Raw genomic sequence first — 14441 nt, 5'->3', positions numbered from 1 at the left:
TATAGAGTGTAGTATTATAGAGTGCAGTATTATAGAGTACAGTACTTCAAAAAACAGAAAACTTTGCCAATAATTATTGTATTCCATTTATCTACAAAGCAAAGAAATAATTACGTAAGTTATGTTTATGAAATTTCGGAATTCAGTGACTCGTCTGAAGGGGAATCCCCAGTCCCACTAGTGTCTATTATTATTTTGTCGAAAACAGTGTCTTCCATCGCGTTACGTTTTCACGTTTTATGTCACGTTTTCACAAGCTTCATAACACCTTACTTGACCCCAGACTAATTCTATCGGGTTTAACTCGCAATGGTAAGGAGAAGGTCTCAAAATGTTGATGCCTTTCTCACAAGCCATTGTATCCACAACATGCTGGCAATATCTGTCACGATGCTATCTAATGACACTTATAAGCTCAATATTAACCATGTCCTCGGAAAATGGAATTCACTAATACCGAATTTGGCTCGACTCATAAAAGAAGGGATTTAAACCATTTTTCAAAGCGTTGGGCGTCCATGCCTTTGTGGTAATCATCCGTTTTTTTGGATAAAAAAATTAGTGCACTATCGCCTAAAAAGCCACTCTCACTACCTATATGGGCAGCAATCAGTCGTTGCTCTTTATCGGTTGGTCCTCCTAACCCTGTTGATAAACAGTCCACAAATACTTGACCATCACTCATTACAGTAGTATCTTGCCAGATCTTACATACTGTGCGACCAGCATTCACTCACCTTTGCGTCCAGATAATAAATCTTTTTGTGGGCAGAATGAACCTCCAAATATGTAAAATATGCTTCCATTGCGAAGATGTGAGACGATGTCTGAAAGGAGTTTCCATTGTGGTTTCTTATCCTCGCTATGAACCTATATTTAATTTAACTCAAATTTAACCTTAATTTTACTTCTTTTGTCTCTGTCTCATGGTCTGAGAAAGTCTCTCTTAATGCTTCTCATTAGGTCCTTAGTATATGTGGCCATTTTTATGCTCTTTGTGCAATCCGTAGATGTTAACTTGGGATACATTTGTGTGGAGTAAGAAATTAAACAATATAACTAAGAGGGCTTTGTACATATATATTAATATAGAAATTTATAATCATGATATTCTCTATTATTACTAATTATAGTGGGTTTAATTATAGTTTTGTATACTCTTTCTTTTGTATAACGAGATATATCTTTGACCTTAATTATTTTGTTCGTGGCCCCTGCACATCTGTTGCTCTTGGTCAATCTCATCTTTCCTTGCGAAACTGCACATATATTTGTAATCGTTTTTTTAAATTAGTATGGCAAGCAATTTGTATATTACCTCTAACAAGGATATTTCTCTATAATTTGCGCATTCAGTTCTATCTCCCTTTTTATGTATAGGAATTATAATGGACTTTTTTCATTCTTGGGGCATTTCTTCGTCATCTCTTACTTTTACTATTAGCTCACGAAGTTGTTTTCGTAAAGCTCCTCCATATTTTAAGTTCTCTGTCACAATGCCCCTCTCCCTCTCCGGGGTTTTTTTTTTATTTTTTCATATCTTTTATTATTTCTTTTCTTGTGTGCTTTAGTATTTTTTCTACTACTATTTGGGGTTTAGGAACATTATAATTTTCTTTAGTAGTCACTCCGCCATTTAGCAGCTCTTCGAAATATTCTTTCCATCTTTCACATATTTGGTCTTCGTCAACTCTCAGGTATCTGATGCTTGCTTATTTTGCTTATCTTTTAAAGTACTCAGTTTGGTACTCAGTTTTATTGTATTTTATTTCTTTGTAAAAAAAATGTTATTTCGTTTTTCTTGTAATTTTTTTTAATACGCTTTACTTTATCATCCATATGGTCCATCCTTAGGATGTTCTTTACTATGTTCGGCATATCTTTCTAGGTCGTATTGTTAATGCGATTGCAGACTTTTTACTCTCAAATCTAATCTTTTTTGTAACTCTGTTCTACATTCGTCATCGAACCAGTGGTTTTTCCTAAATCTTTTTGTTCTTGGTATGTTTTTGACGTTGTTTCCTTTGTAGTGTTTGTCATTTTCAAGAACTTTTGTTGTACGTTATTCATAGCAGCACTATCTTGTTTAGGTTTCTTGTAAATCCTTTTGATAATCTTTCCCTACCTTAAATTTTCGCAGTTTTTTAAAATTAAATTTAGGTTACACTTTCTTTTTCCGTTTATGAATTTTATTATTGCATCTCTCATATTAATTCTAGCCAAAAAATGATCATAGTCTACATGAGCCCCTCTGCACGTTTTTACATTTATTATTAAATTGGAGAACTTCTCTTGTCTTAAGATGTGGTCTATTTGATTAGTTTATCATTTGTATTAATATGTTTACTTTTGCCCTCTGTTATATTTTTATATATATCTTCTCTTTTTTTCGCTATTCATCATAAAATTCATCTTTCGCTACTTCTTCTTTTTCTTCTGTTGCAGCGTGTATATTTATCAGCGATATTATGTTCTTTCCTTTACTTCTAATTGCATATATTCTTTCAGATTTTGTTACAAATCGTTTTACCGCCTCCACGTTTTCATGTACCAGAAAACCCACTCCAAAATTCTTATTATCGCCTCCACTTGTACAAAACGTGTATGAACTAATATTTTCATTATTGTTTCCAGTTAAATGTGTTTCTTGTATTACTATGATGTGTATTTTATATATCTTAAGTTCTTCTATCAGCTTATTTAATGCTCTCTCCTCGCGTACTCCTCGTACATTCCATGTCGCAATATTTAAGTATTTATTCTTAATTTTTCTTTCGCTATTCATGTTCAAACTCATTTTCCTGTTTATTTCTAGGGTCCGTCGGCATAATGGGTCTTATTTTTTTTTCCACTGCTATATGCCATTTTTGGTACTCGCTTGAAAGTACCATTTCCAGCCCATTCCCATTTTATGCCATCCATAGTTAGTTTTCTGTACCCTATCTTGACGTTTATACTTTCAGCTCTTAATTCCTTGCCTTTCCTGCCTCATGTGTCTTTCCTTTTTGGACAGATCATCGTTGATGAGGATCTTTTCTCCAGTTAAAATCTAAGTTTGCTTTTTTCTTTCATTACTTTGTTTTTTTCGCCATAATCCTTCATTTGTATCAGACATAAATCTCTTCTTTCTTAACTTCAATGCAGATTCTATTTCGACATATTCTTTTAGGTGCGTTTGTATAAAATATTTTACGTTATTTTTTAAGAGTGTTTCATCTGCTGCAGCTATTGGTAGACCCGTAATTATGTTATTTCTTTTCATCTGTTTTCCAATTCTTTCTGCTTTGTTTTCAACCTGGGTTAATTTGTTTTTTGTTTCTTCCAATTGTTGCTTTATCCTTATAGGTATTTTTTTTCAGCGCTATCATCTCTCCCCTATATTCCCTATTTTCTTTTCTGATATCTCCCAATTCTCCCATCATCTTTTTGAACATACTCATAACGTCGTTCTCAACCTCTGCATCTTCTTCCCTTGGTTTTCTTTTGTTTGGAGTTCTGGCTTTTTTTTTTGCTCTACAGGAGAGGTGAAGTTGACCCTCTATCTTTTTTCTTCTTGTCTTCTGACGCATAATCATCACTTATCGTGTGTATCATATCTTTTCTAAGGACCACGAAAGGAAGTAAATCCGTTTTAACCGCTCAAAAATGCAGTCCTCAGTTAGCAGAATTATTTTTAACTTTGGGAACGTCGCAAATCTGCGAAGCCGTTTTAAATTCATATATAAGAATACCGTAAATTATTTTTCTCTGTCAATCGCGATATTTGGGGTTTTAGTAGAAGAAAAACAAATTTACTTTTTATCTGCTTAGTACACCGTTGCCGTTTTTACCTTAGTACTTGCTTCAGCATGTATGTATTATCAATTATTGTTCGGATTGAACGAAATATAAATCCTTTGTATGATACGTTCAACGGCATATTTTCACTATATTTAACGCATTCTTGTTTATTCTTGTTTTGTGAATGGGTAAATATAAGTCTACTTTTCCACGTTTCAGGGTTTATTCTTTTGTACCATATTCGGAACCATGCCGAACTGAGACTGTAAGTTTAAGTACACCAGTACACTAAGCAGGACAGGTTGTGTGGAGAAGTTTATTCTTAACACGACGCATCTCAATTGCTATTAGAAAACGATGTATGGGTATACTGGAGTATAAGATAGATGAAAATAAGGTTTAAACAAATTAACACCCTCAGATCGACTGAGCACATGACATATCATTAACTATAGATTTGTTGATTGAACATGACATACATTTACACATAAATACATGCGTACCCATACTTAAACACAAAATATACATACACCCTTGCACACCTACACCATGTTTAATCAGCAAATTACTAGACATCCGCACTACAACTGACTGATGCTTCTACGACTACTACTAGTTCTGCGACTACTACTAGTTTTGCGACTACTACACGTTACGACATACACTACGAGTAACACCTTGGTGCCTATAGGAGCCCCTGGTACAGAGAAAAAAGTGTTGTCTAAGGGATATACAAGAAAACTGAAGCACTGACAGCATTTCGTCCCAAGATGCTGTCATGGAAATAAAATAAACACAAGACGAAAAGAGATGGCGAACTTTTAATGAACCCAATTAGAGTCCTACAGACAAACTTTTTCCATGGCAAGGCAGCTTCCTGAGAACTTACAATAATTGTTATAGGATGATTTAAGGTCGCCTAGATGCAATAGCTCTAGCTATAACAGTGCTACATAAAATGTTTATCGGGTGTTGGCGTAGAGCTTATACATACATACCAGGTTGGTCAAAGGTTCCGAAGACTTATATAGTAGTCAATGGAAGATGTACAATAAGCTAATTGTAGTACGACCATTCTTCGTTCGGCTCACGGAGATAAGAATACGGCCGAGGTCAGAAGGTTCTGCGTGTCGTAAGAGGCGACTAATGGGTAGGAATTGAGAGGTGGAGAGCCGTCGCTTGAGGTGTCGGGTTTGTAGAAACGCACATGGACGCTTAGGCGTCATGGTCACCGGTCTACACTCCTAGTATTCGAGACGAGACTCTCGTGGGACCACTCTACTCTCATTCCAAGAGAACCAGGCGAGGTTGAACGAGCTGGGTCCGTACACACCTCTCTTGGCCTTGTGTCAAGCGTGGTGTTGGTGTCCCGGCACGTACCCGCCAGGAGATTTAAAAGTGGTAGAGGAGAGATCCTCGGCGGCGACCTGTCTACGTGCGAGGTGGAAATTCCTCTGCCTACGTCACCTATCCGCCTGTGGGAGGGGATAACGGGTAGGTGAGGTAATAGCAACACAGGTACTACGGGGAAGGTGGAGCCCCACGAAACGTGCCTGACGTACTTGGCGTGGCACCTTCATTTTGGTGTCGGACTCGTAGGGGCAGTGGATTCGTTAACGGTCGTATAGCGGAAAGGCCAGGTAGACCAGGGTTCTGCCAGTTTTTAAAATTGGAGAGCACAATGCATAGTAATGTAGTACGACCAGTGTAGAACAGGTTGCTTTCAGAGGAAAAATTCCTATTTGGAAGATTGTACCATGTATTTATTTCCATAGTATTGGTCCCCATTGTTAATTCAGCTATAATGATATTAATACCTGAAGTTTTATAATTTTTTAACAAGCTTATTATATTTATGTAATTATTTTTAAAAGATTAAAACAGGAGCTGATTAAAAGAAAACAAAATAAGCTCAAAATGAAAACGTTAAGATATATATTAGGGAAGACTAGGTGGGACTGAGTAAGAGACGAAGATATAAAACGGAGAAAATAACGAAGAAAAGGACCTGGAATCAATGTGTAATGAGATTTCAGAATGATAAAAGTCAAGATTTTAAGAAACGGGGACACATATTTTAACACCAGCAAAGAGATAGTGAGACAGCTCGCCATCGGAATCGTAAATAATATTAAAATAACTTAGTAAACCCACGTTACAGACCTAATGTAAAAAGGAAAAAAGAAGAAAAACAAACAGTAGTTACGACTTCAGATGTATCTTTCTCGTCTTCTAAGTTCTTACGATTTAATACTGTTACTGTTACTGCTTTTCCGGAAAAGTTACAAGATCTATTGTGTTCCCCACATCTTACCCTCTCAGTGTTTAGATCAGCTCACGTAGTGTTATTCCTTTCAGGAAGTTTAGTATATATAGAAATAATATTGAGTAAATCCTTTTCTTCTATCTCAAATGATTCCACTTAATGTGTTTTGGATTAGGTCAGAGCAGGAATGACTTAGAAGTTCATAGAATTAGATACATAGAACAGAGAGTTATTGAAAACTATTAAAATAAAAATTTCATACCTAGGGCATGTTCTTAAAGGGGCCGGTACAGAATCCTTTAGTAGATTATTTCCCTCTCCTATTTCTATTCCTATAATATCTATCGTTCCTTGTTTTGGGGTTTCGCATCTCTAAATAATTTCCAATATCGTTTGTTTAAATTGCTCATTTCTATCTCTTTTATGTGGAATGCGAAGTCATAAAAACCATACAAACGAAAAAACTGGAATATCTGGGCCACATAATGAGAGGAGAAAAGTACTCTCTGTTTAGACTCATAATCCAAGGAAAAATCTCGGGAAAGAGAAATGTGGGACATAGCAGGATTTCCTGGTTGCGAAATTTAAGGGAGTGGTATGGGTGCAGTTAAATACAGTTGTTCAGAGTTGCAGCCAACAAAGTAAAGATTGCTGTGATGGTAGCCAACCTCCGATAGGAGACGGCACTGCAAGAAGAAGAAGAATCTCTTTTATATGTAGATATACATGTATAGACAGGCAAATATAGGATTCTTCTTATTTTTTTAAATTTATTATCGATAAATTCACTAAGCTCCCAGTTTTTGTGACAATTAGAATATTTTAATTTCGTCGTGTTTATAAATATTTACATATTGCAGTAAAAGAGTGATAAAAAAATGAAAATATTCTCCCCTGATGGTCATCGAAGGTGCTTACGACTCGGTATCTCTTACAATTCTCCAAGAAAAAATGATTAAATTTTTTCATATTCCAGCACAGTTTGCTTCTAACGTTGTGAACCTGTACATAAATAGGATAATTTATTTAAAAGACAATCATACTCTTATAGGACCTAGACTTAATACCAGAGGATTACCTCAGGGCTCCGTTTTGAGTCCTATTTTGTTTAACACTTACACAGCAGATCTACATAACATCACTATTACTAATATTGCATTTAATATTTTTGTCCAAAAAATATTTAATGAAAGTATACTTACTGAACTCGTCTCTATACGAAAAGATAGTGACTTTGAATTGCCATGACCTGACAAATAAATATTGGCAAAAAAAGAAATCTCCCTTACTTTGCGAAGTGTATAATCAAAATATAGCACTTTTAAAAAATATAGATAGAGCGAACTACATATTCAAAAACTACTCTTCTTTCTTTTTACATACAGATATTATTGTACCAAATTATAGTGAAAACATATATTTAAATAAAAATATTGTTCTATCCATAACGAGCAATTACAAAGAGGCAATAGCTCTTTACACAGATGCGTCTAAATCTCCAGATGGAACCGGATGCGCTTTTTTTATACCATTGGGACATATAGAAAAGAAATTCAAACTGAACCCGGAAACTTGGATTTATACAGCAGAGGCTATTGCAATATATGAAGCTTTATTATTTGTAGCTGAAGTTGATTTTGGTCATGGGTCTTGAGGGTGATTTTGATATACGATTGATATGATTTGTGCCTCATGCAAGGGAACCATTTTCTCAATAATTATTTTAAGCGATATATTAAACCAATGAGAAGTGATTAAAACCCAAATACCCTACGAACCCAAAGAAGGGTACATTAAGGGGTCTTAAACTTAAACAAAAAAAAATAATTTAAACCCATATACTCAGTAAAATCAAGTGTATAAGACTATTAAACCAAAGGAAAGTTATTAAAATATAAATACTGAAAAATCAAGGACTGTCAATTTAAACTAGATATTTTAAAGACAATTAATTTAAACCCACCTATCCTATATCTACAAAATCAAGAACAAACCAAGGATAAATAAGTATGAACCAAAGTTAAGTAATTTAAATGCAATAAATCAATGTAAGTGTAAACATTAATGAATGCATTTAACATTCCTAATAAACTATCTTATCGTTGGATATCCGATATCAATTTGTAACAACATTCATTTATTCCTTATTGCTGTACGGAGTGGAAACATGGACTCTCGGAATTACAAGTATGAGGCGTATAGAAGCCTTTGAAATGTGTGTTTTTCGAAGAACGCTGAAGATTTCGTGGACAGAACACGTGACCAATAATGAGGTGCTGAGAAGAATGAGGACTGAGAGAGAACTTCTAAATATGGCAAACAACAGAAAAACGAGTTATCTAGGATATATTCAAAGAGAAGAAAAATATAACTTTCTACGACTCATAATGTAAGGGAAAGTAGACAGAAAAAGAGGTTCAGGAAGAAAAAAATGCTCCTGGCTGAAGAATGTAAGAGACTGGACAGACATGGACACACATTCGATACTAAGAACAGCTCACGATAGAGAGCAATTTGCTGTAGTTATAGCTGCCCTTCCGAATTGAAGAAAAAACCTTAAGAATAAGTGTAAACAGCATTTTATTTAAATTAATTTATTCAACAAAGAACATAATATAATTAAGGAATAGTTATTTCTATAATTAGACATATAAGTGCACGAATCGTCAGCAACAGCCGGCAACGAGTAGTAAATAAAAGTTCAGTGATTAAAAATACTATAAGAAAAGTAAATATTATATAATTTTATAAAAATGTATTCTTTTCGCCTATCCGATTTAGCAAATCGCTCTATGATTGCATCAACATCTAGAGAAATTTCAAGATGCACATTGATGAGTGCTAAACCAGTTAACAGAAGTTATATTTCTAAGCCAAGTCTTTGGACGCTTAAGCATAGAACGTTCTGTTGTTGCTGTAATGACTGGCAGTGTAATTAATATTTGCAGAAATATTCTGATATTTGAATATATAGGTATGAATATGGCAGTTTTCTAATACTTCTAAAATACGATCAGGAAGTTTTCCATTATTTTGCACGACTCTTTTCCACTTTTGAATCCACAGTGAAAACACTTGTTCTACTGTGAAATATGCAGTAAGTAGTTGGTCCAATAATATCCTGGAATGTGGAAGTTAAGATATTGTCTAAAAGGGGTAAATAAATAGATCTTCGGAAATATTCTTCACAAGAGTTAGCAGCTTGGTTTTGACGACAGATTTGACGAGAAACTATACGAGGCATCTTTAATTCAATGTCTAGTTGTTCAGCTATTTGTTTACTTCATAGTAAAGTTGGCTAAAAACAGATTCAGCATTTGATCTTTTATTGTATTTAGTGAAGAATGTATTTAGTATCCTCTATGTCCTCAGTAGCCTACTTAAAATCTAATTTTGGTGACTGAAGAAGACGACTAAGTGATACAGTTGTACCTAGAACATCACTAAGACAAACTACTGTTTCACAGTTTCACAAATACCTTGGACAGCAGCCCGTAGTTTCTTTATTTGTATTCACTAACGATCAGACAGAGCTAATGCAACAACAATATTCATTTTGATATTTATTATAGATAAATTATAAAATGTAGCACACAGTCTCAACAAGTATAATACATATTCAAATTACAAACAACCAATTCGTAGACAAAACTGAAGATAAGAAATACCTAATAATAAATAAAAATGTGCTGATTTCGTGCGAAAAGTCATCTCATGGACATTGAATGAGCAATAATGTGTGGGCGGTAATTATATCTCATCGATAATCGAACGATTCTCTGGCACCCAAATGACGAATTGTCAAAATTTGAAAATCGCGTAACTCTGAATTCGCGGAAGTCAGGTTGTTAATCGAGGTATTACTGTATTCAGAATTGTTGATTCTTTCGTATAATTCTACACTTACCCCTACAATAAATGAGTTTGAATCATTTCAACTCTTGACTTCCTGCTTATAGAGTTGATGGGTTTTAAATTATTTTTTTTTAGGATTATTTGATTGATATTTAATTTTGTTTTGGGGGTGGTCATGACCCCCATGACCCCCCCCCCTTGGATCCGCCACTGTCCGTGACCTAGTGTTGTTGTGTTTATATAAATCAATGCCTTGATAGGTCCCTAGGCGAGTGTCCCTGTTCTCCTAATATCGATGTAATCTTTTATTTTGATTGGGCATTTAGGTAAATTATAATGATGGATGATACTGTCTTATTCCTTTTGTGTCTGACTATGACGATAAGTCTAAGCAAAAAAAACTAAATATAGGCAAATAGAGTATTTCTCTTAATTTTTAAATTTATTTGACAATCGTGAACCACTGAGTTTTAATAAATATTTAACTAAATACGGTTTTGCTCACATTATTATATATACAATACATAACGGATATAAACTCACCCTTTACGGAATTTTTAATAATAAAAAAAGATCTGGTGATACATACATTATTAAGATGTATTATATTAACTATGAAAACTTATCTGTTTCACACCATCCCTCATTTGTATACCTCTTTGAATTCGTTGTGTAAAAAAGTGTTGGGCAACAAAAAACTAAATATTTAGAACTAATTGTAAACAAGAAGGTTCATCAACCTCGTGGGTGTTTGACGGCATTTATAAAGGCCTACCAGATGCCGGCATAGAAAGGGCGCTCACCCCTAGAAATTCTCTAGGTTCTTCCAACAATAGACTAGCTACAATCAAGAAGCTGTATTTTAAATTGAAAATTATACGATGGTGGTAAAAGCGTTGAACTAATAAATATAAATAAATTTTTTTCCTTGACAATCTTTTTATTTTCTCAAGTTATAGTAAAGCAAAGCAAAATGGAAAATGGACATAGCACTACATAATTATTATTATGTTCATATATATAGATATATATATATATATATATATATATATATATATATATATATATATATATATATATATATATATATATATATATATATGTATACAAGGTGAGTGGCGAGGAACGTACCAAACTCTAGTATATAGTATACGTAAAAATAATTAAAACTAATATATATATATATATTATTGTGATATTTAAAGTCTTGGTGCGCCAAGCAATAATTAGCTAATTATTTTTTTTGATTAATTAAAATTATTTAAATGATATTATGACTCTATCACAATTTTTAATTCTTTTATCTCAGGGTTAAATTCGTGCTTCAATATCTAGGCTATTACATGTGAAAGGTAAGGTCCAGAGAATACCGGAATAATAAAAAACACATATGATCTAACACAATATATTGAAATAAAAATAATGAAATAATTCACACTCAAAGGTTTTCAATAAACAAATCTCATATAAGGATTCTCAAAATTTTGTTCTCCGTACGTGAACAATCAAAATTAATGGTACAAACAATATTAATTGAAATCTCAAAATCCCAAACTATTCTAACTCTCCTAATCAAAATATTTATATCCTTTCTCAATTACGTGTAAAAATTTTGTTATCAATAAAAGAAAAAAACTGCAGAAACAAAAATATCTCTCTCTGATGATGAGTGGTCCAAATCCTTGTTCCTTGTAGACTATATTATCTCCTCTCAACCGCTCCCTATGTAAACAGCAATCTTACACAGATTGTTGCAAGTATATCGTCCTTAATGATCTCCTTCAAAAGCATAAATCATTCAAATTATGATAGCCTTTCTCCTCTCGATAAACTGAATCTCTCGTTGGCCCGAGTGAAAAATGACTCTTGGAATATCTTCTCTTTACGATAAACTGAATCTCTCGTTGGCCTGAACAGTGACTCTTGGAATATAAGTAGAGAAATATGACTTACAATATTTTGCTGCTTCAGCTTCTGTCAGATACACTAACTCCACAAAAACTCACTAACATTCCACTACTGCTTGCTACATTTCAGGAACCGCCAGAGAAACAATCACCGTTCCTCTCACAGACTTGGAAACCAACTGCCATATCTTTTCTCTCTCCTCAATCTCGCTAAACTTTTTCCTACATACTTATCCCACCTTTTTCAATCTCCGCCAATCAAAACTCGTCACAATTCCCCCATTTTTTCATTTCGATAACAAACAAATTTTTACCTATAATTATAAATTTCCTAAAACTTATTTACAAATAATATTTTTCTATAATTCTTAAAAACTAACAAAAACCTCTTTCTATAATCCCTTCTATTGTCTTTAATCACTGCATTAATGTATTTCAATTGTCTTTGGGATTTCACTTAAAATTATGCGGGTCACTCAAGTATAACAAAGAAATAATTTATGCAAAGCTTACATTTTGTTTAGTACAGGTAATTCAAGAAATTAATAACTCTCCTTCTTCGAAATGTTTGTTGGTTATTATCCTACTTATCTGAATTATTTTAATGTTATTGAATTTTTAAATATTTTTAAACAAACCAATATTTTTCTCGATTTTACATATCATAACAAATCCCCGCCATTTGATCTGCCGAAAACTCTTTGTTAAATTTTAAAAATGACAAAAGTTTTCTAGGATCAAATTATTTCACTATGTTATTAAAATCTACTTATGATACTGACAAATGTCGTGAATGTTAAAATACCCCGTATATTGCCTGTCTTTATACGGGATTGGATATATTTTCGTTTTAAATTTTTCCAAGTATTTTCCCTTAAAAGAAAGTTCATAATTTTTAACCACTTGATTGACTTTATTAACAAAATCTCCATGGTTTCCTAAAATCTTCTCTATTTCCTTCTCCATGTTTTTTCCACAATTTATTTTTCTTTCATCCACCTTTTGTTCACATGTGTTCACTGTCCATACTACTTCTTCACAAAATTCTGGATTCTCGTCCATCAGTGCCATTTTTTCTTCTGTTTTCTTTTTATCCTCTAATTCCCTTTGGTATTCCGAGCACCATGTTTCTATTCCTTTCATTTCTCTGATGATACCTTCTTTTTCTTCCTGCTTCCATTCTGTTTTATCGTCGGTTGCCAACAATTCTTCTGTACCTTCTATTTCCTGTTTTTCTCTGGTCTCCATCTTATTTTCCTGCTTTCTTTTCGAACTCTTCTTCTTTTTCTTCCTTCTCTTTTTCTTTTCTGTTAGATCTTGTTCTTGTACTTTCGGTTTATCCTCTACCGTCATATCGATTTCTTTGCGTTTTTCCTGTGCATTGATCCTTCCAGAATTTGTTTTCCTATCTGTTTGCTTTTCTTCTCCTGTGTTGTCTGGTTCTGCTCTGATTTCCAGTTTATTTTCCGAAAAATTTATGGTGATATCTTTTTTCCTCAATTCATCAATTCCCGCTATCATATCATGATTTAAATCTTCAATCACCACACATTTCATAATATGGAATTTGTTTCCCACTCTTATCTGTACTCCCAAGCCTTCGTTTACTGTCGTCAAATTTCTATTGTTTGCACCCACTAAATCAACCCTAGGAATCTTATACACACATCTGTCCAAATTTAATTCTTTTACTAGTTTTTTATTGATTAGCGATATCTCCGATCCAGAATCAATCACAATTTTAATCGCTTTATGTTTTATAAATGCATCTAAAAATATTAGATTAGAATTAGAAATTTGTCTGTCGTTTCCTATTGCTACATGATTCATCTCCCTTCTATTTTGTTGTTGGAAGCTCTGGTTATTTCTATCGTCCCTTTGTTCGTTAGTATTCCTATTCGGAGGATTTTGTGCATCTCTATTCCTGTTGTGATTTTCATATGTTCTCTGTTGTGTGTCATTCCTGTTATCGTAATTTTGTTGTCTATTGTAATTATTGTAATTTCTCGGCCTATATTCGTTTGTTGATCTGGGATGTCGGTTTCTCTGGTCATAATTTGATGAATGCCTTCTTTCCGCTCCATTATATTGGTCATGTTGTCTTCTATTTCTCATTTCTTTTCTTTTCGCTTCTTTTAATTGAAGGAATTGGCACAAACTATCAATATCTTGATAGTTTCTCAAAATCACGTGATCTTCCAACGTTTCCTCAAAATGTCTGCTGATCATTTCTACCAGCTGTTCGGTAGAATATTTGTATTCTAGATATTTTGAATTGTTATATATCTGCAAAGCATATCTTTCTTCAGATATTCCCATTTTTTCGTGATATTTTCCATTCTGTAGCTCTTGGTTGATTTCTCTCTGTTTATTTTTCCCCCAGAAATAGTTGAGAAATTTATTTTCAAAATCTGTCCAATTTTCAAACTCATCTTCCTTGCTTTCATACCATAACGCTGCTCCTTCTTTCAAATGGTTTCTAATTGTTTCTTTGCAATCGTCAAAATATCTAATATGTTGTAATTTGGTTTTCAAATTTTTAACAAACGGTACTGGGTGTGTTTTCCGAATATCCCCGCCAAATTGTATTTTCGACTCGCTTGTTCCATGGATGATAACTTCTTTTCTCTCTA

General features: G+C 33.6%; 1 protein-coding gene across 1 annotated transcript; it reads right to left on the bottom strand.

Moving 5' to 3' along the window:
* Positions 1 to 2392: 2392 nt before the first annotated feature.
* Positions 2393 to 2785, bottom strand: LOC140433871 (uncharacterized). Its single transcript, XM_072521845.1, has one exon. The coding sequence runs from the start codon at positions 2783 to 2785 to the stop codon at positions 2393 to 2395; it is 393 nt and encodes a 130-aa protein (XP_072377946.1).
* Positions 2786 to 14441: the final 11656 nt, after the last annotated feature.

Source organism: Diabrotica undecimpunctata, chromosome 2 (genome assembly GCF_040954645.1).
Source record: "Diabrotica undecimpunctata isolate CICGRU chromosome 2, icDiaUnde3, whole genome shotgun sequence".
NCBI lineage: Eukaryota > Metazoa > Arthropoda > Insecta > Coleoptera > Chrysomelidae > Diabrotica > Diabrotica undecimpunctata.
This window is presented reverse-complemented; position numbering and strand designations above follow the sequence as displayed.